This window comes from Nicotiana attenuata, unplaced genomic scaffold (assembly GCF_001879085.1).
Source record: "Nicotiana attenuata strain UT unplaced genomic scaffold, NIATTr2, whole genome shotgun sequence".
Classification (NCBI taxonomy): Eukaryota; Viridiplantae; Streptophyta; class Magnoliopsida; order Solanales; family Solanaceae; genus Nicotiana; species Nicotiana attenuata.
Genome location: NW_017672604.1, coordinates 73,094 through 99,235, shown reverse-complemented (window position 1 = coordinate 99,235; position 26,142 = coordinate 73,094). Strand labels below are relative to the sequence as shown.

Below are 26,142 nucleotides of genomic sequence, written 5' to 3'. Positions count from 1 at the left end.
AATTAACATAATAGACTCCTAATATAACTCAACAAACTCAATTATAACACACAAATTTTGTATTTTTCAGTTATAAAAAAGATTCTCAACCGCAAAATACAATGAAATAGATAGAATACAAAGGGATACATTGAAATACAATGAGAAAAAAAGACTCAGAATACAATGAAATACATGGAATACAACGAGATACATTGAATTACAATGAAAAAAAGATAGTGAATACAATGAAATAAATAGAAATACAGCGAGATTCATTGAAATGCTCTTAAAAAAAAAGGTAACAAAATCTTCAAATTGCTCAACCCCAAACTTCAGACGACCTATTTTAGTCGACAATTTTTCGACGACCCATCGGATTCCGACCATGATTCCATAAGCAGCGATGAGAGAAAATTCCAAATTAATAAGGCCTACAGTCCACATGAACTCGACAGAGTCGTATGCTTTCCGACCCGAACTCGAGTGAGGACCCACAACTCCCGCCCCTTTCCCCTGTAGTTGAAAGTTGAAACCCTAATCAGACGGAAAATCTTTAGAAGTCAGTCGTAGTGTTAGGGTAAATTGAGAGAAGGAAGATGCCTCCTCTGTCGTTTGACAAAATCGGCAAAGTATTGCCCTTCTCCAGGCTGTGTTCCTGCTTTAGAGTCCTTGTCGCTAGATCGGAAATTTTAATGGAATGGAGGAAGAGAATAGGATGTATCAAAGTAGAGAGAGAAAGAAAATAGTGTAACTGATTAGCGTATTTAGTGGCTTAGGGCTAGGAAGTAACCAAAATTAAATATTTTGCTATAAACCTTAAAAGGTATCTATAGAATATAATTTTTTTAAATGGTATTTAAAATAAATAAGGTGTTAACCTTTGCTATAGAAGGTAAAAATTCCTTTGAAATATGCTTTAGTAAAATGATTGTATTTTACTATGACTTTGCTTTTACTGCTATATTTCTTGATTTTAATCTTTTACTATAGCAACTTCTTCTATTTTTTAAAGAAGATATTCATGTTACAACTTAGAATTTAGTAGTAAGGGTTAAAACGGGTATTTAAGGAACGCGAATATCTTATTAAAAATTTCATAAAAAATATTATAAAATCTCATTAAAAATTATTCTCCTTTTACACAAATATCTTCTTTTTTAAAATTTATAAAAAAATAAATATATAAGAACTTTTTATTTATGATTTTAATTTATCTTTTAACAATTATGTTTTAATAAAATTAATATGGATATACCTCATAAGGAGTGTAGTGTAGGATTTCCATAGTATAGGAGGTGTAATTATTTAATTTTAAAGTACAAGGATATTTAATATAATTAACCCAAAAATTTATCCTTCAAAACAAGTTTCATTACAAAAATATAGACATAAGGGAGGCAGAAGCAGAAAAGGGATTCCACAACCCATTCGATTCATTAGGTCCAAAATATATTACTTATACATGAATGTCCGAGAGAAATATAGGCTCAACTGAACAACTAAAGAAATGTAAGTGTAATATCCAAAACCAACAAGGGAAGTAGCGCTACAAAGCACCCGAAAGGATGTTATATCTTTTTTTTTTTTTTTTAAATAACTAGAATAGTAAAGGGACTCAAACTCTAATCAGTTTTGCGTGTAAGAATTGGAACCTAAATCTTTCAAACTCTAACTAAAGGAAATGGAAGGGGGATTTCACAAAATTCAAACCAAAATTAGTGGACTGAAAGAAAATACAAGCTTACCATGGTTTTAAAACTTTATAAATTTATCTTTTTGATAAAACCCAGTGAAAGTAATACACGTTCGTCAAGTAACTTGCTACAACAAGAACCGGAAGTATCACAACACTCCCTCTGTCTCAATTTATGTGCCATACTTTCCTTTTTAGTCTGTCCTAAAAAGAATGTTATACTTTCTTATTTAGAAACAATTTAATTTAAAACTCCTACTTTACCCTTTATGAGATGATTTATAGCCACACAAATATCTATGGCTTATTTTAGACCATAAGTTTCTCGAGAGTTTTTTTTTTAATCTCCGTGCCAAGTCAAATACCGTCACATAAATTGGAATGGAGAGAGTAATAAACAAAGCTCAAAGAGTTCATTCAATAGGCAAAGGTCCATATGTAAAACCGGAGTTCTGAGATTGTGAAAAGCTTAACATTTCACTCCAAAAAAAAAATGTCTCAATACATATATACTACAGAAACTACTGAACAGAGTTAAAAAGTTTCCTAAAATTGCTATGCTATATACACCAAAAGAGGTGTTACATTCACATCCTACTTAGAAGAGACCAACAATTAGAGTGACGAAGCACACATAATGGTACCATAAAAAGAATGAATCTAATTCTGCGAGTTAAGATTGGCCTATTCAGTGCAAAAACATCTTTAATGCAAGAGAATTCAAATTCATCAACCACGACGTGGACAGACATTAGCAAAGTGACCTGGATCACCGCAGATGAAACATCGGCCAGTTATTGGTTCACCTGTTGCTGACACAAATGACACACCACTGGTATTTGGACCACCTTGGCCACGGCCTCCTCTTCTGCTGCTAGTGGACGCAGAAGTATTTGTACGCTCACCTCCATTGAGGGTATCTTCCCAACTGCAATGCAGGCAAAAAGGTGTATCAACTAGCAAACTACTTTAATGCTATCAAGGGCTCTGAGTAATACAGATAAATCTAAGCAATTATAACGAAGTTCCAATGTCAGCAATTCGATTTCGCCGTCCTCTAAGACAGTAATTACTCCAATATACAAATGATTTTCCAGTAGTATAATGCTATGAATTCTATTTGCAAATGAGCGTCAGCTATAAGTGTTGCAGCAGTTTTTTACAGGTTGGCTGAACAGAATATCAACTATGACAGGTCTGAGGCAATATTTTGGTGAGCTATATAATTAGTTGTCAAGGTTTACAGAGTTATATCTTTCTAGATCATGGTGTTTTTAGTTTTATAAAGACCCAGAGAGAGAAGGTACAACAAGATAGAAAAGATTACATATAGTAAGTTTTCAGGTGGAAACTATTTCCAAAAATAAAATATCATGTTGAAATATAGTTTTCCCTACATGAAAAAATTGCACTCCCGTGATTGACATGAAAAGAACTTTCTTCCCCTGTTGTTGGCAGTATTGGCAGTGCGCAAATTGCAAGGCGCTCCACATGAATTACAAGGGATTGAAGGTTCTCCTGCATTGTTAGAAAGGATTAGCTATAAAGTTTGTAATTAACAATAGAGCAGGATCTGTCCTATATCACATCACATACCAATATATTTTTTTCACATTTTGAATTCTGTCCTCACAGTGTCACTTCATGTACTCTTTAGTTGCTTTAACAATATTCTATTTGATACGCTGAGAATTGGAAAGGATAGAGAGTAAAAGTAACTGGAGAACATCCTGAGGTTAGCAAGGGAGGTAATAGCAGGATAACAAAAATTCCATGGATATCGGGTGTTCATGATTCATGGGTCGGTTTTCTCCTAAAAAGAAACCAAACCAATTAAGTCAGTTTTTAAAATATGGGAATCAAAGCAAACCAATTAAGTCGGTTTTTTATTGGTTCGATTTTGTCGATTTTTCAATTTTTTTATCGATTTTTTCTTAAATATGAGACATACACTGCCAAACACATATTCCACCGACTACATTCCAACATAATATTATCAAACCAATAACTCTTTGAGAAAATTCGTCATTTACCAAAATATTTTGATGATAATTGAATTAAATAGTGATGAAAATTTTAAAGGCTCAATTAAAGACAAAATATTTATAACACGAAACAAATTTTTGAACTTAGCATAATAAAACTACCAATCAAACTAGAATGTAAATGTAAAGAACTAGATTTTTGTAAAAGCAAAGAACTACAATACCAACTAAGAGTGCAAACAATTAATATGTATACCATAAAATTAAAAAACTTATAATATATATAGAGTGTGTGTGTGTGTAATAATACGTTTTAAATAGGTATTTCTAGGGTCGGTTTGGTTCAGTTTTTCTGGTTATTAAAAGCAAAACCAAAACAAAACCAAATTTGATCGGTTCTTAAAATTCAAAACCAAAACCAACCAAAAAGTTGTTTTTTTTTTTATCGGTTTATCAGTTTTTCATGACAATCCGCGATATCATATACTCAGACCAATTTGGTGGGCCAAAGGATAACTTTTGTCATTCCAAAAGTGAACTATGGAAGCAATAGAAGAAAACCATGGACTCTGTAAGTTTCAAAATTTTTGTCATAGAAGTGACAAAGCTGCAATACCATTGTGTTTAATTTCAAAAACCGGTACCATTGCACTCCCCCAATTTATGTGACATTCTTTCCTTTATAGTCAACCCCAAAAAGGATGACATCTTTCTATATTTAGTAACAATTCAACTTTAAATTTTCCTTTTCACCCTTAATGTGATGATTTCTGCCACACAAATTTCTATGGTTTGAGTTTCTAAAATCTTTCTCTATTTTTTATTTTTTGTGCCCAGTCAAACACCTTCACATACAATTAGTATGGAGGGAGTACTAAGCAACACTCACTATTGCAATATTTGTATAAGAAATAGACTTCTATCTAACTCAACCAAAAACTAGCTCATGAGGTGAGGATTACTAACCAAAAACTAGCTCATGAGGTGAGGATTACTAACCAATATGAGACTATAACATCCCCGCATGCCTAGCTTTAGACATCTCTAGCATCGACAACATAACATGGGGGCCAAAAATTGGGTAAAACCAAGAAAAAGAGGGGTTTGGCTCTGAGACCAATGTAAAAAGAAAAAGAGTTTGGGCTTAACTCATGTGAAGATTGTCCAAGACACACAAAGAAACAACAACACATTTCCTCAACTAATGTGGAGAAATTTTATTTTGAGTGAAATATGCCATGTAATACTTGAGTGAAGGCATTGATTGCTTGCCAAATGGCACCTGTGGGACCCGCAATTAATGAAAAACTAAAAAAAATACTCCCCCCCTCTCTCTCCATTCACCAAACCNTTTACTATATTCATATGTCAAAATGAGTGTTGGAGAGGGAGTACATTGTGGTGGATGGGGAAGGAGGCATGAGATTTGAAAAATAATTACAAGTTCATACAAGGGCTGTGGGGTGTATTTACCGTCTGTCATCGAGGTACAAATTTTCAGTATAATTGCATACTTAAATATGACTTTTGTCTGTTTCATTGTTTATCCGGAAAAAATTAATTGTAATGTAAAATTAAGTATCCATTATGTAGTAATAGAATTCTTAAAACGTTCTTTCCAGGAAATTGAATAATTTGACATTTTTATGGCGAGTTAGTGATTTTATTGGACAAAGGACTTCTGCTACGAAAATTAAATTATATTTTTCGTTTGACGAATTACCGATAACGATATAAAATTTTGTCCAGTATTTACTATATTCACATGTCAAAATGAATATTGGGGTACACTGCAATGGATGGAGTGTCTCGAATGGAGAAAAATGCATGAGATCTGAAAAATAATTACAAGTCCATACAAGGACTGTGGGGTGTATTTACAGGCTGTCATCAAGGTACAAATTTTCAGTATTTGACATTTTATCTAACAGTTTTGTTTTCTAGTCATGAGTTGAGGTATATTTACTTCACGTGCCTAAATTGGCTCTGATCGGTGAAGAGCACCAGAACGTAAATTTGAACAAATTAAAAAAATCCGACTTATGCGATTTGAATTTGAGACATTTTGGTCTTGACACCCCTATCTTGACTCTTAGGTTAAGGCATTAGCATATAATTTTGTACAAATATATAAATTTCGATCTTTTTTATTTATGAAGAATAGTGGTTTTGATCGTGAAGTTATTTCTCTATATCATTTGACTCTTGTAATAGTCAACAAAGTATATTTGACCCTTCAATTAAAGGAAGTTGCTAATTTTGATCTAATCATTAACATAAGTACAAAAGACAAAAACAAATTGTTTAGTTATTGCTAGAGAATAACATGTGTAGTAACTGATTTCTCTTTTGAGCCTTTTTAGTGATTAGTTGGATCAATATCATCAACTTTGTCTAAGTCAAGGTTGAACGTTTTAATTCGAATATGATAGAAACAGAATCAGAATACTATAACAATAACTCAATGACTAAAACTATCATTCTAAGAGCAATTAGTAAGAGTTAATTCGCCAATATATATAATTCTAATCTGTCAACTTATAGCTCATTTTATTAGGATTGAATTTAGTTTAAATATACCAAATTTTGTTCAAACCAAAAATCCCACAATGTGATTTTCACATGCTATAGGACACATCCAATTAACCAAATGTGTACAATATTTGTGATCAAAGAAAAAATAAATATGCATTTCTCTTATACTCTTTGAGCGAATAGAGTGAGGATCCATATAACCACACGATATATGTTGAAAGATTAGAGAGCAATAAAAGAGGAAAGGAAACTTAAAACTTTTCTTTGCTCGATACAGTAGCAACCTTTCTCGAAAAAACTTGCGTTTTTTGGTCCTTAATCTCGAGCACTAATTACAAATTTGTTAGTAAATTTTCTAGCTATACGAGAAAATATGTCAACATCTGATTGAATTTTATTTTTTTGTTCGTGTAATTAATTTATTTTGATAAAATAAATCTTGGTCTTTTTCATATCAACTAAACTTATAAAATGAGTTGTTCGGAAGAACGTCTCTTGAGTTAATCTAACCAAATTTTGAGTTAATCTCGAGGAAGAACGTCTCTTGATTACCTCCGCTTTGAGAAAGGCAATATTTGAAGTATTGATATATTTGTGAATATCCCCAACAGTTTATGAGATTTTTCGGAATAGGCATCCTCTATTCGTGTGGCTAAATTGCAGCATAATTGCTTTCAATATATAGCAAATTGATTTTGTTTAAATTGTCTCTCATTGGTTTTTTAAGCAAATTATTTTATACTACAAAAGTTAAGGACGAAAAAAAAAGACTCATATGGCTATCTTAGGAATGATCTAGCATCAGTCGAACAAAATAATTCAATATTTCACCACTATCATAGATACTGATCGCCAGATATTTGCAATATCACAGATATTGATTGCAAGATGATTGCAAATATTAAAAAGTGAATAGGCAACACTATTATTTTTGAGCAAATGGAGCCTACTTAAATTATTTGGTCACCAATAATATATGTGCCAAAGAAACTGGTTGGGCCTTCTCTTATTTGTTTATTAGATGGTGTGTGCCCGTGCTATGCACAGGCGTATGCTCGACATTATTAAGAAATTTCAAAAGTATAATAGCTCTTAAACTTGTAAAGCTGGTTTTATAAGCAAAAGATATTAGAATGCATAGCACTCACCCAAAAAGTACTCAAATACAACTCCCTTTTCCCCTACAAGAATTACCGTAGATGCTTACATACACTGGTACACTCGTTCATATTGTTCATTTCTCATATAATTTGGTTGAAGCAAAAACGGAACATTTCTTTTATCATCAAATAGTGCTAGTATAGTACCCTTTTTCCTTAGTTTGCTATAGCCGTGTGTCTGTTCTATTACTACTTACCTTCGGTAATTACGTAGTTTGCTAGCAGGACTTCGTCATATTCTCGTGTGCTACCTTCAGAGGCGAATCCAGGATTTGAGGCTTATGGGTTCCTACCGTAATTTTAGATTAATGTGTAATAATAACTGGGTTCACAATTAGATATTTACAAATATTTAGTGATTTTCTTAATATAAATACATGGTCTACGCAAAAGTTACTGGGATCCCGGGAACCCATATACTACACTCTAGGTCCGCCCCTGGACACCCCTCCTCACGCCCAGGCCTGCAAACTGGAGCGTGGACAACATAAATGGGGGTGCAACATCGGTAACAATAATTGGGATGGGCCTGCCTCTAATACCATCTGTAACAGCCCAGCCCACTAGTGATATTGTCCGCTCTGGGCCTAGGCCCTCACGGGTTAAAACGCGTTACTAGGCTCTAAGGCTTGTTAACTTGTAAGTTTTACCGATGTTAGACTTTGTCTAACGTCTTGAGTGTTACACACACCCCCTCTTTATGGGATTCGCCTAGACTCAGCACTGAGGTTTGCCCCGCCTAACCGGAATTTGCCTAAGCTCAGTCGAACTTTGACCCACTATCGGCAAGGCCGACACAAGAGTGGCTCTGATACCATAATAAATAGACCTTAGACGTAACTCAACCCCAAAAGCTAGCTTATGAGGTGAGGATTGCGCAAGACCATATAAGGAGACCAAGGACCTCAAATCCCACCGATGTGGGACAACTCAACACAGCCTTTGCACAGAGTGGTCCCACAGGTAGCCTACTGTTTTCCAAAAAAAAAAAAAACACGGCAATGGAAGTTCCGTTTTCTGCAAGAAAGCATGTTCTGTTTTAGAAAAACAAACAATCGTTTTATGGGCCATAAGATAACCTCAAAAAGGAAAGCAATCATCAGAATTGCAAATAAAAGTACATCGAAACAAAAGCTCTAGACGGGTGTTCCTTGCATACCGAAAGTGTTTGAACTACTGCGAGCACCAGTTCCGCAAATTTCCACCAGCTGCCTTAGAATATCATCACACCCACCAATGCAACCTTAGAAGATTATAGAACGTTCACTGTTATATAGCTGCACTGTCTAGAAGCAACATTAACATTGTGTATGCACTTCATAAGTTCCATGACTTTATAATGCATATATAATTTTTGAGAAATTTTTGTATTTTATGCTAAAAGATAATTCCTTGCAGAGTGTGACAGTTTAATCTTTTGTCAGGCTCTCCTTATTTTTAATTTATGATCCCCTGTGCCACTGAAAAGAAAACACAATCATATATCATAGCACCAAAATATGTCTTTTTCTGTTTGATTGGTGAAACTAATATTCTCCAACTCAACCAACCACAACCACACCATGACTGGTGCTGTCAGCAATGACAACACAGTGATCTCATTCTCTTTTTGTGCCACTTTGGAATGTTTAACACAACTAGTTCATTTTGGTATGCCTCCCACGTCGCTCTCTTACTGTCACTACCAAATGTGAAGCCCCGCCATCAACACCCACCAAACTGTAAAGTATCAAACTTGCAAATATTTATTCAACTTTAACCATCTATAGCAAATGTTACACCTAGAAAAGAAGAGGTGGATTGTAAACAATTTAATATTGAGCATGCACATTCTCATGCTTAATAATTTAAAATAGAATGACTTTGAATTCCTTTCAGTATATTATCATGCAGCATATTCATCATTCAGACTTCTCCATTTCAGCATTTGAGAACTCACAACACATATGTTCAACAAAAAGACTATTAACTTTATTAAATAATTGGAAATAAAGTAAGAAGATAGAAAATTAAAGAGAAGAGATCTTAAAAGGGAGCCAGCAAGCCTTGTAATTCTTTATACACATTTGTTCAAGGAAGAAAATATTTTCAACTATTTAACGTTCCATTGAACAATAAAAAGGGATAGGGTCTCTTAGGAAGACTTAGACGAGATCGACTTTCACAAAACAGTCCCAGTGTCCATCTTACCTATATGATGAGCACTATAATTTGGCGGTATTTCCAGCCGACGAAATCTAAACTGAATCTTGTATACTGGTCCTGAATGTCATCTTTGGAAATCAGGAAACCAAACATAGAAAAAGATGTATAGGATAAGGTTATCCAATCCAGTACAAGAAAAGAAAAACTCCAAGAAGCAACCTGGACCGCAGCTGGTGCACGTATTCTCCATAACAGAAGCTTCTGATAGAGATCCAGGTAGCCAGACAACATTTCTGCACTGCATGAACAAGATAAAGCAGCAACATGTCAGTAGCAATAATTTTACTAGGATTCTTAACTACATAATTGTTATAACACTACTCCACAAACCATATATCAACCAAAGCAAATCATAATACGCGATCATTAACACTTTGCAATTTTACATTGGTAATAATAGGAGATTTGAAATTCAAGAGAAGTGAGACTTGATGTCAATCTCCTAATATATAGCTGATTTACAACAACTAACTCAATCAAATCAAATCAAACTACACCAAATTAATAAAAATTACTAGACAATTTCAGAAAATCATGTGTATAGAATCTCGATATTTAGAATGGAAAAGAACTGAAGGAAAGAAAAGGAGAGAACAATACTGTATTCTCAAAATAAACTTAGGACAAAAATTGTCCCCTCTCCTTCCCTTCCCTTCCAAATCCTTCCATTTAAAAGTAACATTACTCGTGACAGTTGCTAGAATAGTTATTGTATTTTGCTGAAATTATTTGTGCTACTGAACAAATGGATAACTACTAAATTTTGACACTTTTTGAAATAAAACGCGTAGTGACAGATCGTACGAGATTTCTTAATTACATGAATGGCATATAACTGAAGATTTCAAGAAGAAGAATGAAACTTCTTGTGTTTCAGTACATTTTTACATCCAACGAGCACTAGTATTTATATAGAGGTTCCTATCGCTAATTTAGGAGAGGAAATCAATTACAGTTACTACACAAATTAATTAGAATAAAATCTCCTAGAATAGAATCAAATCTCCTACAATTAAGTTTCTTATAATCAAGCTAGTCAACATAATCAAATCTCCTAAAATTAAGTTTCCTACAATCAAGCTAGTCAACACTCTCCCTCAAGTTGGTACAAAGATGTCACACATGCCCCCACTTGCAAACCAAAGTGTGGAAGGTTCGTCTGTTGAGGAGCTTTTGTAAACACATCAGCTAGTTGTTTCACTGATGATACATGAATTAAAGTCAAAACACCATCTGTAATCTTTTCTTTGATGAAGTTTCGTTCAATTTCAACATGTTTCGTTCGGTCATGTTGGATAGGATTATGAGTTATGCTGATTGCAATCTTGTTATCATAATACAAGGAAAGTTTCCCTTTTTTAGACAATTTTCAATTCCTCTAGTAGCTTTTGTAACCACAAAAGTTCACAAAAACTCTGGGTCATAGTTCTGTATTCTGCCTCGGCACTTGATCTAGCAACTACACTTTGCTTCTTGCTTCTCCAAGTAACCAAGTTCCCTCCTACGAGTGTACAATAACCGGATGTAAATCTTCTGTCATCTAGAGATCCATCTGCATCTATATAAGCTTCTATACACCATGTTAGGAGAAAAGGAGACCCTTGCTTGGAGCAGACTTTAGATATCGCAAAATGTGGAAGCCAGCTTGCATATGAGAATCCCTAGGACCATGCATGAACTGACTTACCAGGCTAACTGAGTAAGCTACATCTGGTCTAGTGTGGGAGAGATAAATGAGTCTTCAACCAACCTCTGATATATCTCCTTATCAAGGACTCTCCAACTCCTGTTTGTAACTTGTGATTGCTTTCAATAAGCGATTCTGCTGGTTTGCATCATGCCATACCAGTTTCTTTCAAGAGATCTAAATATACTTTCTTTGAGAAGTAAAGTTTCCCCTTTTTACTCTGGCAACTTCAATTCCCAACAAGTACTGCAATTTTTCAAGATCATTGATCTCGAATTCCTGTGCCAACAGCTTTTTCAACCGAACAATCTATTCTTTATCATCTCTTGTCATTACTATATCATCAACATAAACTATGAGAAGAGTAACTTTACCGCTTTAATGTCTTATGAAGGGAGTATAATCGGCATTGCGCTATTGGTAACCAAGTGAGATCATTACTTTGCAAAATTTGTCAAACCAAGCTCTAGGAGATTGCTTCAATCGTACAGGGCTTTCTTCAATTTGCACACATTTCCTCGACTCTGTTAAGTATCAAATCTGTGAGAAAGCACGGGAGAAAATATATCGAAGAATGCGAACAATTGCATCCCAGTGACTATCACAGGGAGAATCCATAAACTGACTTACAACACTCACCGAAAAAGAAATGTCAGGTCTAGTCACTATGAGATAATTCAATTTGCCAACCAACCTCCTATATTTCGTAAGATCTCTAAGAGGCTCCCCCTGTCCAGGCAGAAGCTTAGCATTCGGATCCATAGAGTGTCAACAGGTCTGCAGCCCATCATTCCAGTCTCCTCAAGAATGTCTAAAGCATACTTCCGCTGTGAAATAACAATACCTGAGCTAGACTGAGCGACCTCAATACCTAGAGAATACTTCAATCTGCCTAAATCCTTAGTCTGGAAGTGCTGAAAGAGATGCTGCTTCAGATTAGTAATACCATCTCTGATCATTGCCAGTAATAATAATATCATCAACATAAACCACCAGATAAATACACAGATTAGGAGCAGAATGCCGATAAAACACAGAGTGATCAGCTTCACTATTAGGGGTGTTCAAAACCGAACCGAAACCGAAAACCGAACAGAAACCGAAGCTTAATGGCTTATTGGTATCGGGTTAACAGTTTAACGGACGGGGAACAGATTGAAATTTTTTATTAACGGCTTATTGATTTGGGGACGGATTATTCAATTTTCTTAACGGATAATCCTTTAACCCGTTAAGAATATATATATATATATATACATATAAAATTTGTTTTTATCCATTTTTATATTAAATAGTCAAAAACCCTTCTTCCTCCAGTACTCTGTCAAAGTGAATTAGAATAAAAGAAAGCCAAATAAAAGGAGTCATCTAACTGTGACAAAAGACAGAATTTGTTGTCTGAAACAAGATAACAACACTAGTTATACCACTGCTTCATTAACTTTGCCTGGGTTTTATGGTATCCTAGAATTCAAAGCATGACGAACATTTGTTTTAACAACGGCCAATTGGAAATCTTTCACGTGGACTAAGGCCAATCTGTATAAACATAAATAAGATTCTAGACAGATGATTTACCCATCACGGTGTCTCTTCTACTTCGTCCCTCTTAGTACGTCGACCACCTATTTAAACATACAGAGACTAAATTTTATTTTATTTTGATTGAATTAGGCCAATAAACCGTCCGATAAGAGCTAAACCGATACAAATCCGCCCGATATCTTATCGGGTGGCTAGCGGATTAATACATTTAAAAGCCGATAACCAATAAGCCAAACCGTTAAGAGTAAATAACCGCCCAATCCGCCCGATAAGCAGCCCTATTCACTATGAGTCATGCCGAACTCCTAAATAACTGTGTTGAACTTACCAAACCAAGCTCGAGGGAACTGTTTCAAACCATATAGTGACCTGCGCAATCGGCATACAAGACCACAAGACTCCCGTTGAGCAACAAAACCAAGTGGTTGCTCCAAATAAACTTCTTCCTCAAGATCACCGTGGATAAAAGCATTCTTAATGTCTAACTGATAAAGAGACGTACAGATGCTACTTTAGCCACGAAAGAGAAAGTGTCACTATAATCAAGCCCAAAAATCTGAGTGTAACCTTTTGCAACAAGACGAGCCTTAAGCCGATCAACCTGGCCATCCGGGCCGACTTTGACCGCATAAACCCAACAACAACCAACAATAGACTTACCTGAAGGAAAAGGAACAAGCTCCCAAGTGTCGCTCGCATGTACAGCAGACATCTCCTCAATCATAGCATGTCGCCATCCTGGATGAGATAGTGCCTCACCTGTAGACTTAGGGATAGAAACAGTGGACAAAGATGATATAAAAGCATAATAAGGTGATGACAGACGATGATAACTTAAACCGACATAATCGGGATTATGATTAAGTGTGGATCGTACACCTTTGCGGAGTGCAATTGGTTGACTAAGAGGAGACAAGTCCACAGTAGGTGCAGAATCTAATGCAGGACGCGAATCACCTGGGCCTGATGCTGGACATGGACGACGATGATAAGTCAAGATTGGTGGAGCTGCAGAAGGTTGAACTGGACTAGGTGGTGGAATTGGAGCTATAGGTGGTGGAGTTGGAGTTGTAGAGGAAGATGAATGGGAAATAGTGATTGAATCTCCAAAAGATGAAATTGGTAGCACCTCGAAAATATCTAAGTGATTACTTGGACCTGTGAAGTATGATTGGGTTTCAAAGAAGGTAACATCAACGGACATAAGTTACCGCTGGATGTCAGGAGAATAACATCGATACCCCTTTTGCGTTCTCGAGTAACCCGGAAATACACACTTAAGAGCATGAGGAGCTAACTTATCTTTTCCTGGAGTAAGGTTATGAACAAAACACGTTCTTCCAAAGATACGAGGTGGAAGAGAAAACAAAGGTAAGTGGGGAAACAGGAGAGAGAATGGAACTTGATTCTGGATAGCTGAAGATGGCATACGATAAATAAGATAGCAAGATGTAAGAACTGCATCCCCCAAAAACGCAACGGAACATGAGATTGTATGAGTAGGGTACGAGCAGTTTCAATAAGATGTCTATTCTTTCTTTCAGCTACCCCATTTTGTTGAGATGTGTACGGACAAGATGTTTGATCAATAATCTCATGAGAGTTCATAAACTGCTGAAATGGGGAAGACAAATACTCTACAGCATTATCACTATAAAATGTGCGGATAGAAACCCCAAATTGATTTTGAATTTCAGCGTGGAAGGTTTGGAAGATAGAAAATAACTCTGACCGATTTTTCATCAAAAATATCCAAGTGCACCTGGAATAATCATCAATGAAACATTGATAGTTCCTTTTCAGTCTGAGTCATGAGTCTGTTTTCTATTGTTTGTTCCAGCAAAGCTAAATCTTCCGGAAGTTTGGTTCTTTGAGCTTCCAACTGACCAAAGGTTGTTCTGTTCCAGTCTGTGATGTCTTTTTTCAGACTTCTCAGTTTTTGCACTAATATGAAGTCTGGACCGCCCATAATTGAGTAACTGTTCCACCATTCCTCAATTTTATTCATTAAACCTTCAACTTGAAACCACATGTTTTCAAATTTGAAATAGGAAGGGTTGGCTTGCCAATCACCACATTCCAATAGAAGAGGCCTATGGTCTGATTCAACTCTTGAAGAGCCAGCTGCTTGATTGCTTTAAAGTTGTCATTCCATTCTGGTGATATTAAAAACCTATCAATTCTGGATGCTCGCAAAGAGTCCTCCCCCCTGAACCAGGTGTAATTAGCACCTTGAAGGGGTCTACCAATGATGCCAAAGTCTTGAATGATGTTCGAGAAAGAGTTCATTGACCTGGATGTACCCCCCCCCTCCCCCCCACACCCCCACCACTGTTGGACCATTGCCTTTTATCCGAAAGCACAATAACCCCACCACTTCTCCCAATTGAGTTCAGAGCTGCCCATTCGACCCATCTATTGCCCCAAACTTGTCTGATCAAGAGAGGTGATCAGTCTTCATCTTTGTTTCTTGTAGACATACTATATCGGCTTTCCATTTGTGAATTACTGACTTTATTGTACTCCTTTTTTCTGCTTCATTGAGACCCCGCACATTCCAGCTAAGAATTTTGATCTTCATCCAGAGAAAGCTTTGTAATACCTGCCCCTAACCCCTTCCTTCATTCCATCAGAATTCATTCCCCATTTCAGTCTTTCTAGCTCCAATGTTTGCTTTTTCTTACCCTTCGCACTTGCCTTGATTAAGGATTTTTGCTTCTGGATTCGCTCCTATCTTTTTTGTTCCATGCGCAAGACCATATCAAGGATCTCATGCTCAAACCCCGAAAAATGAATTCCAAATGCCTTGCATGCTTTGACCATCACTGATTTGGTCCATCTTGAAGTTTCTATAATTGCTGGAAAGCTAATTGGGTGCGAAATGGAGGAGCCCAAATCATACCAAGGGAGGGAGAGAGTGTCACAAGAAGAGGCGTTAGCTTCAGAACTACTTACTGGTTCAAATAGCTTTAGCGATGGCTGGGATGGGATAATTGATTTCCTCTATTCTGCGTCATGGTCTGCTTCTGATGTTAAGTCACACGAGAAGTCGCTGGCCAAGTGAACTGTTCGAAGCCCTTCTATGGCTTCTATTTCAGCAGCAATTGGGTCAAAGTGATTTGCAAGAGAGATTGGGCTGCTTTTATTAACACATGGGTCTAAAAGAGGACCAATAGCGCACCACTTCACTGAAGTCCCTTTTGTTTTTAATTTGGTTTTTGGGCCTCATCTGTAATAGACTTGGTCTATATTTTGGCCCATTCTTTTAGCAGCCTCTTTGCGTAACTTATTATTTGTAAGTTGGGCTGGTCCACACGGCGGAATGTCCAAGGTGCTCTTGTGAACCCTATTTGAATTAAAGAGGCTCGGTCGTCTATGCTGCAAGTTATTAACCGATGGGTTTTCTTTTGTCTTCTTTGATTGGCTCGATGAAGCGACCGCCGGCGGAGCCTTCAACCCTACTTCCACCATTTTTCCTTTTGTTGGAGCTGCTTTATCCTCCCCATCCACTATAATTTTTGATGGTTGGTCTTCCACAATTGAGATCTTGAATCTCATACCCTCTATCGCCAGTTCCAGTTCCTTTGGGGGGCTTCAACTTCACTTTGGACACAGATTCTAGCCCAGTAAAAGTGAGTTCTTTGCTTTGTGTCTTCATCCACATCGATATAGCCTCCACAGCGCTCACCGATATATTGAAAAGTATCAGTTGTCCAGCCATGCAAAGGAATGCCAAAAGCTTTGACCCATCTTTGCCTTGCTTCGTTGGTCATTGGAGAAGACCCATATTCCGGCGACCACCATTCTAGGGATAGTCGTCTTCCATTCCAGAACCAATCCCCAGCTTTGACTCTGGCAGCTTCTTGTTTTGAAGGTAACTCAAAGAGGAATTTGTTGTGAGCAACAAGGGTGATTCTAAGGCCAGCCGTCACTTTCCACCTTGTGAGAAACCATTTCTGAATGACTTCTGTGTTAGGGCTTGAGTTGAAGGGATCATGAAGCAGCCAACTAAGCATTTTGCTAAAAAAATCTTTTGTTCCACCTAGGGTACTGTCTTCTACCTGCTGTATAGGTCCTCGAGATTTCCGCAGCAACTTTGAATGGTCTTTTTTGTAAATCTGAGAATTCCTTGTATTTGTAATTTGATGCTTCCCCAAGAAAATGTAATATTTTGCCTGCTATGTCTCCCCAGCCCTTGTTGTGAACCACTTCTGGGATGATTACTGCTTTTTTCCTATCCCCAACCCAAACTTCAATTCTGAGATATCTGCCATAGTTGTTGTAGTTTTGATAGACTCTATAGACGTAAGCTTGAATCTTCCTCCCCCATCTTCTGTAAAGATTACCATATCCTGTGAAGCTTGTTGCATTTGCTCACAAACCCATCTCAAGTTTTCTTCGTCAATCTGAATCCTCGTAAATCTTCAACCACGTTCTATCCAGACATACCATCTGTCAGTTCCTTTACCGTCTTAAATAAGATCAAAAAAATTTGTCACCGGAAATAAAGAAGGATTTCCTCCCATATAGACGAGAGAGAGGACTCACCGGAAGGAGGAGATTAGAAAGAGAAAATTCCAGGTGGCACATTTCCCAAGTCAGAGCTCATTTTTTTACGTCTGAAACTTGCAATATGTCAAAGTTCACATATGCTCCATCAGTTTCAATTTATGTGAACCTATTTCTTTTTTAATCCGTGCCAAAAAGAATGACCTCTTTCCATATTTGAAACAATTTACCTCTATGCAATGATTTATAACCACACAAAATATATGTGCCTCATTTTACACCACAAGTTCAAAAGTCTTCTCTCTTTTCTTAAACTCCGTGCCCAGTCAAATGGATTAACATAAATTGAAAAGGATGAAGTATATTTTAATTTTTCCTTGCATTGCGCCTTTTTTGACTAAAGCTCACACTTAAATTGCACTTTGCGCTTAAAGCCCCAATTGACCTAGAATGCTTTTTAGAGCTTTTCGCCTTTGACAACATTGCTTCATACTAAAGTTTCAATCTTAATGTCTCATAGATCTTGATAGATTGCCTTCCAAGAATTGCAAGGAAAGTACCAACAGTTCAGAGAGAGAACCAGCTAGACTGTAAGCAGCTCGAATTCATCAAACAATGAATGATGATTACAATCTACATTTGCAGGTTTTATCTATTTTAGAATTAAAGGCTCTCAAGAAATTGTGCAAGATTTCTTCATTTTTTGAACAGAAGTATAGGAAAAGCACCTACTTGTGGGTAACCCAAGCAACCAACCATAAAATTACCATCCTGCATTAAGGTAAAAATTTTATCAGAAAACCTTGCATAAAAACTAGGAAAAATCCAATCAGAAAATGGAAAATAGTTGATTATAGAAATGCAAATCGGACATTGTTAAGCATGCCGCCATCTCACATATCCCAATTTAGCCAATAGATGATTTCACACAACAAACAGGCTCTTGATGTAGTGATATCTACACTAACATGCTGGTCTTCAAAAGGAAAACTTTAGGCCTGGTGCTTTAGTGATGGCCCTCAGGGGCGGATTTAGCGTAACTCCTACGGGTTCAATTGAACCCATAACATTGACGCGGTGAATAATATATGTATAAAATTTACTAAAATTGCAACAACATGTAGATAGGAACCCATAACTTTAAAAATATAACGGGTTCAATATTAAGAATCTTAAACGCTGAAACCATAGAGTTTAAGTCTTGGATCCGCCTCTGATGGCCCTTATGAAGAGAATGCTGACGGACTCAAGTTAATGGTATCCTAGTTCTATGAATAATCATCATACTTCTTCTCAGCAATTAATCTGTTGTCTCCCATTAAAGGCCACATGCTGAATGAAAGAGGCACAATGGAGCTGGAGCTCGAGCTCGAGCTGGCGAAGAGACCCCAAAAAATAAGAAAGAAAGTAATTGTAAGCATTACCGGTTTTTGTCTGAGTACCATATCTGATTCTAGACAAAGTCCACATCTCCGCACGACATCTCCAACTGCTTGTTGCTCGCCACCGCTGGATCTATTTGATCTGCAGAGCCACAATTCTCAAGCAATGAAAAGGATGATCCCGGCATCAGCAAAGCAAGCAAAAGATGTACCTTTCAAAGAAGATAGCCATGGCTTCAAAGAGTTTTCCTTTGTTTGCCCTGGCCTGCAAAAAAGTTTCTCTGAGTACATAAAAAGTAAAACGAAGTACCTTGAACCTAAGGTACATGAAGCACTGTGTCTCATTCTGATTAGTATCTTAGCATAGGCATCCCTTTGTCCTGTAACAAATAAGCGGTGGAACCTCTTTTCGAGCAAAAGTCTAGCTATAATTATTTTTAAGATCTAAGCACTTCTGCCTTATGCCAAAAGTATTTTGGTAGGACCAGCAGCAGGAGATGCTGAAGATTCTAGTAAACAGTATGATCACCATTACTAACAACATAATCTTTGGAAATCAGATAAAGACACAATTTGATGAGATCTTGGATTCAAGCCTTGCTGTATTAGCAATAAGTACCTCACATCCTTGTGGAAAGATGATATGCAAACTAGGTTAGAGGCCATAGTTGTCAACAGAACTCTCCCTTCTCTAACAGCTTGAGCTACTGAAGTAGACATATATAATCAAACTAGAGAAATAACATGCAGGGACCAATTTAATGGCAAGTAGCAAACAAGTACTTTCTATAACTCATGAAATATGCAGCCATTTTATTTTGCAAGGGGGGTGGAAACAAGGACTCAGTATTCTGCAAATTCATTTATACAACAACAACTGACAGCATTTATCCAACTTGTAGGACAGCAACTTGACACCAAATAGTGTAAAATGGAAATAATCACTGCCTCAAGCATAAATTAACATGCTTGTAATGGTTTGTGTCATGCCACTTTTAGCTAGGACGTTGGAAAGCAATACGAATACCCAAACCCTTAGCTTTTTGAAGAAACTTTGGACTGGAGAGACTCGAAGAGCAAATTCTATACCAAAGAACTTGGATTAATCCACAAGATAAGAAGATTGGATAGTCTTCTACCTAAACTTCCTTGAGATTATTGAAGCGCATGAATTGTAATGCTTATTTCTTTGGTTTTGTTTAAGCTTAACCATTATTCTTGGCTAAGCTCTAAACAAAGATTGTTACAAAACCTCATGTCTACATAAATATATTCTTGATTTCTTGCATATTTAATCTTGAGTTTTTATGTTATTTGCTTGGTTTGATTGCATATACAAGGTTAGGACTAGGCCAATTTCAGCCCTTGTAACCAAATTCGCGTGAGCCTTACTGCATTTTAGTGCAACAGGAAAGATCAATTAAATTAAGCTCGTTAGATGGTGGGAAAAATTGAGATTCATGCCTAATAAAAGTTGTGGATATGAGGATGGTGAGATGGATATGTGGTCATAGTAGGAGGGATAGGATTAGGAATGAAGATATTCGAGATAAGGTGGAAGTGGCATGTGTGGTGGACAAGATGCCGGAAGCGAGATTGAGATGGTTCGGGCACGTGAAGCGGAGAGGCACAGATGCCCCAGTGAGGAGGTGCGAGAGATTGGATATGGTGAGTCATAGGAGAGGTAAAGGTAGGACGAAGAAGTATTGGGAGAGGTGATCAGACAGGACATGGCACATCTTCAGCTTACCGAGGACATGACCCTTGATAGCAGGGTGTGGAGACTGGAGATAGAGGATTAGGATTGTAGGTTAGTAAGTAATCGGGCACATTTCCTTTCCAAACCTGTGCTTCCTTTTATAGTTGTAGTACTAGTGTTATCCTCGTGTTCCCTATTTTCATGTCGATATTATTATCTGATGTTTCCTTTTCTTCCTTTTCTTCGATTTCTTTTTTTTTCCGATTGTTGTTACTATTTCGCTTACCATAGTTTTTTTGCCATAACTGTTATGTTTTTGCTTTATTGAGCCGACGGTCTTCGGGAAACAGCCTCTCTACCTTCACAAGGTAGGGGTAAGGTCTGCGTACATACTAGCCTCCCCAAACTCCACTTGTGGGAATACACTAGGTATGTTGTTGTTGTTGAGATTCATGGCTAATAACACTAGCACAAGCAGAATTAAGCAAGGAATTAGGCAAGCATTAGGTTTGGCATAAGGGGAAGTTACAACCTTAGGTCTTTTATCACTCATTCTCTCGAGACTTCTTTTGTTGATCTATTCTTTACTTGCTTCTTCATTAAGTAACTTAATGTTGAAAGTAGTTACTAGTTTAAATATGCATTTTTAGCAATTGTTTGGCTTAGTCAATTGGTCATAATTTCATTAGCAATCCTAGCTCCACTTTTTAGTGGGATCGATATTGGACGGACCTCTACATTATATTTGTGACAACTTCTTACTCCTTATAGAGTATTCGCTGGGCATTACTAATTCGTCAAAAGTTAGTTTTAATACCTTGTGAAAGAATATGAGCATCCAACCAAAATCTTAAACAATGAGAGGAGGACTTCAAGACCATTACAAAACCGCTTTGGATAACTTTGTACTCTCTAACACCATTTTGCTTCTTGGACTTCCCCTGACCATGATTTTGAGTGACAAAGGGCACAGAGGGAAAGCAAGTAACCAGTGCTCTTAAGAAAATGTTGCAATTCAGGGTGTTAAATTTAGCCCATATCAATATATACTGCCCAACCCAAGTCTAGGTGTGGCTAGGCATACATTTATTGGCGGGTCAATTTCGGCATAAGCCAAATTAACCCATCTAAAAGCTTGTGCCAATTTGGGTTAACCTATGATGCCTAAATTGAACCATAAGAGAACTTATCAAAACATTGAAAATAAAATTATCAATGTTTGTTTAGCTAAATATAGTCATGAGAACTCAAAAAGCTTTTGGTACTTTGATTTGACAATTAAACAAATTATAAAAGAACAAACAAAGAAATAAAACAAATTGGATTATGATCCATCCTTTAGCCTAAATAAACTCGCCCTTCTTAACCCAAGCAAATTTTGGGCGGGTTATTAACACAATCCGTTAATCAACTCAACTTGCTTCAACCTACCAAATTTAGCCCAACATGCTCATTTGAAACCCCTAGCAGCAATAATTTACGATCTGTCAAGCCTCACAACTGTGGGAAACAACCTTAGCCAACGCAACAGGTCCATATACTACAAATGCTAATATCAAAGAAAAGATAATGTTTACTACCCTTTCATAGAGTAACAAAATCATGCCCTAAGATAAGTAAATACACTCAAAGAGGAAAACCTATACTTTAGGCTATGTCGTATATTAATGCATTTCAAGTAAAATATGGAATAAAAGAATTCATTCAAAGGGAAGTCTAAACCTTCTAAAATGCTAGTTTTCGAAATCGCTACGTTGTGCCACGGTATCAACAAAGTCCCACTGTCTTAAGAGATGAATCTTGACAAAGTAGCATGCTCTCTTCAAAAGGAGACACAATTCCATTGCTCCGAATGAACTTTTAAGTTAAGTATCGAAAGAAAATCTTAAAAATCATTTGTGTTGCTGAATTTTGTTATTTACTTACATCTAAAAAACAAGCTTTCATCTGCTGCAAGGAAGTTTCTAGAACCTCTGTCTTTCTCTTGGTTCCCATGCTAACAGCTTTCATATCACATTCCATCATAGCACGGAGATATGGTTTCCATAGTTCATAACTGTAATAGAAAAAGAAAAGAATAAAAGGTTGCAAGTTACTTAAATATTGTAAGCCAGTACTAATGTAGTATAAAATGTTAGCACATATGCAACAACATAATCATGCTTAAAAAGAAATTGTGAAGATTTCTAACATGAACAAATGTTTAATCAAAAATAAAGCTAATATAGTGGGAAATATACCATCAATTTGTTAGTTCATATAACATTTTTGAAAAGAGATATGCTCATTGAATAGCTTGTGCAATAATGTGTTGAGGTTTTAACAGTCTAATAAATGGTTTCTAGAAAGCTCTCTACTTCCTCTAACACTGAGGCTAAAGGTGACCTTGCTCTTTGTTTCTTATGGATCATAAGTTGGAAGTTGTGTTCTGTAGGTCTTTCTGTCTCAACAAATATGAGAGTAAAACATTGGTTCTTATCTAAAAAATTGGGCTAAGAGAACAATTCCATATAGCTTTAACTCATAGTGAGACATAGAGCTAGTGAAATCTCTTTGCTTTTGTCAAGGATGTTTGACCATCAATTTTTTAAGCCCGCATAATGCTGCTACTATTCAAGTTGGAAAGGAAGTTGAAAAACCTTGACAGATATAAAAGAGCTCACCAAACCACAAACTGAAAAACGCTCACCCAACCATATATCAATTCAATTGTGGGTTTTTAACACTTCTAATGTTGTGGTTCTAATTCAAAAGCCTAATGAATGAAACATTTACATAACTTGCGAAGTTTTTCCCCAGATCACATAAAAGCGTTTGGGGTAAAAAAGGGAGAATGTCCTAATCGATTGAATCACCTTTTTATCGCGACATGCATCATCTCAACCAATCAATGCCCAATGTGTTTGAGCGAGAAGCGGAAAAAAAACGACAAGGGCACGAAAATTCAATTAAATTAACAACTGGAAAAAAAATAGAATAATATAAAAATTCAATTAAATTAACAAAGTGAAGAAAAACAGAGCACCTAGAAAAAAACAATAGAGCACATGTAAAAAATACCAAGAGAAGAAGACAAATAAATAAATTCAATTAATTAAAAAAACTGAAAAGGGGAATAGAAATAATTTAAAATTTCAATTACTAAATTAACAAAGTAGAAAAAAGACATGTTGCTGCACACATCATCAGCAGAAGAAGAAGAACAAGAGGGGGAGCATAAAGCCACAACCCTAGCTGCAGTCGCACAAGAATGTCACTTGAGAAACATTTTGGTACAAGTTTAGATTTTTTTTCTTAAATAGTCCAGTTTTTTCTTCCTCGCTACACACGCTTCTTGTTTCCTAGGCAGAAGCGAGCGCTTCACTAAACCTCATTCACCTCAACTCTCTTAAGCACAACAGAGGCCACATAGCTTCATTTTCACGCTTAAAGCACTGAAGCGCTCAATATCCGCACCAATGTTAATGCCTACCTTAATTGTTACCTTACATCTGATGAAATACAATCTGCATTAGCATACCATAACTCAGCAGATTGGGATTAGTCAGAATTAGTTAGATTGATTCTTTCCGGTAATTAGGTGGTCGGAATATTTTCTTTCCTATTTTATCACTTGTACGTTCACTATTAAACCCAATAGCTTGAGCGAATAATCAAGCTGAGTTTCATTAAATTTTCTCTTCCTTATCTTATTTTACATGGTATCAGAGCCCTTGTGTAAAAACTCTTATTGTGCTATCACCGGCAACATTAGGAAGGAGGAAAAGTTCATTGTCCTGTTGTTTTTAGTGACCAGAAAAGTCGTCCGACTCAACTTTAATTTTTGGCAATGTTGTGTGAAAACCAAGACTACCACTAGGCTCGTAACTACTTTCATATATGCCTCCACGCACCGTCAAAGTCTAGAGTTTTTTCGGTGACGCGTCAGCACAACTCTTTTGCGTGTGCGGTTGTCTCTGATAAGATCTCCTTGAAATTCTTTTGTTGTCTCGTCTCCTCATTCCGCCCCTACCCGTCCAAGTTTATGAAGATTCCGAGACTAGGGTTCCAACGAGGCTTAAATAAATTTTTCTGGTCATATTTCACTTTTCCGACAACTTTCCAAAGGCTGGTTTCTGATCCTTGGGTTACCTAGACATTACGTGGTCAACCACTCTATTTTTGGCCACTTTCAATAACTTTTCTAAGCTTTTTCAGTGTTTTTACACAATTCTCGTCACCAGAACCCTATTTTGGTATTGTTAGACCATTTTTTAGCCAAATTTGCATAATACAGACCTATCTCCACTTTTTTTTAGCACAGACCAGCTCGACTAGGACTATGGAGTTCCTTACCAGTTTCTAAGAATATTCCTGCGACATTTCCAGCAAGTTTCAAATTACAACAGTGACCATGATCTTTTGGCAACGATATTCAAATTTTTCATTATTTGAGTTGATTTGGCAGTTTCCTAGGATTTGAGAAATTTGGTTGCGCCAAAATCAAATCCAATATGTTGAATGGTCGGATGGTTTCTTTGCCTAATTATATTGAAATCCTTCAGCAAAAAATACGTAAGGAGACATCCTCTAAGATAGCTCCTATCATTCTTATAAGTAATAGTGCGACAGACGTCTCTCGGTCTTCGGGTCATTGATTCAGGTGCATCAGATCACATTTCTGGTAATAAATTTCTTCTGATAAATCCCTTGTCTCTAGTTCTTATTCTCAATCTTATCAAACAATCACAAAGGTTAATGGATCACAAACCATGGCTATTGGAATAGGTTAAGCTAGCTCACTTCATTCCTTCACTTCAATTCAGTTCTTGGTTGTTCTTTTAATCTCATATGCATTAGCCGTTTATCCTAAACACTGAATTACTCAATAATATTCTTCAATAACTTTGTTGTTATACAAGAATGCAGTACATGACAGATCACTGTGAGCGAGCGTAAATCATATGGACTTTATTACATTATCCTTCTGAATCGTTCATAGCTTCTCCTCCCTCCACAATTGTTCAGTTATTGATTCGCTTGATCTATTACATAGACAGTTGGATCATCCTAGTTTGTAAAAACTTCAAAAAGTATTTGTCTCTCGTGTCAACTATTGAAAGTATACTTGCTTCCCTTTCCCTCGATATATTGATAATTAGGCAGAATCTCCTTTCACTTTAGTTCATTCCGATGTTTGGGCCCTAATCGGGTTAGTTCTACCTGGAGATTCCGCTAAATTGTCGATTTCATTGATGATTATTCCAAGTGAAATTGGATACTGTTGATGAAAAATAGTTAGTTGTTTTCTAGATTATAGAATTTCCACGCTGAAATCCAAAATCGATATTTTTATCCGCACATTTCATAGGGATTATGCACCAAGATATTTATCTTCTCCATTTCAGCAGTTCATGAATTCTTATGGATCATTCATCATACATCTTATCCTTACACATCTCAACAAAATGTAGTTGAGAAGAAGAATAGCCATCCCAATGATATTGCCTATACCCTACTCATACAATCCCATGTTCCATTGCATTTTTTAGGGATGAAGTTCTCCCATCTCGTTGTCTTATTAGTTGTATGCCTTCATCATCTATCCAGAAACAAGTCCCACACTATTTGTTCAATCCTACCACTTCTCCTTCTCGAATCCCTACCAAATTCAAAATGCCCACCACCCAATCTCTCTCTTCTTAACATTTCGAGCGCTTAGCCATAAATTCAGACACCAACCTCCTCTCAACGTCTCCCCGTGTCCTATTTCGCCCCCTC

General features: G+C 36.6%; 1 protein-coding gene across 1 annotated transcript in view; it reads right to left on the bottom strand.

Moving 5' to 3' along the window:
* Positions 1 to 2,091: 2,091 nt before the first annotated feature.
* Positions 2,092 to 26,142, bottom strand: part of LOC109213830 (DNA topoisomerase 3-alpha-like) — a 35,084-nt gene continuing 11,033 nt past the window's right edge. The window contains exons 10-19 of the mRNA XM_019377668.1: positions 22,309 to 22,438; positions 18,896 to 18,948; positions 18,726 to 18,825; positions 18,034 to 18,072; positions 9,720 to 9,798; positions 9,546 to 9,617; positions 8,515 to 8,598; positions 8,272 to 8,372; positions 3,073 to 3,215; positions 2,092 to 2,603 (exon numbers count right to left, since the gene is read on the bottom strand). Of these exons, the coding sequence (XP_019233213.1) occupies positions 2,405 to 2,603; positions 3,073 to 3,215; positions 8,272 to 8,372; positions 8,515 to 8,598; positions 9,546 to 9,617; positions 9,720 to 9,798; positions 18,034 to 18,072; positions 18,726 to 18,825; positions 18,896 to 18,948; positions 22,309 to 22,438 (1,000 nt within the window). The 3' untranslated portion in view covers positions 2,092 to 2,404. The remainder of the gene's footprint in view (positions 2,604 to 3,072; positions 3,216 to 8,271; positions 8,373 to 8,514; positions 8,599 to 9,545; positions 9,618 to 9,719; positions 9,799 to 18,033; positions 18,073 to 18,725; positions 18,826 to 18,895; positions 18,949 to 22,308; positions 22,439 to 26,142) is intronic.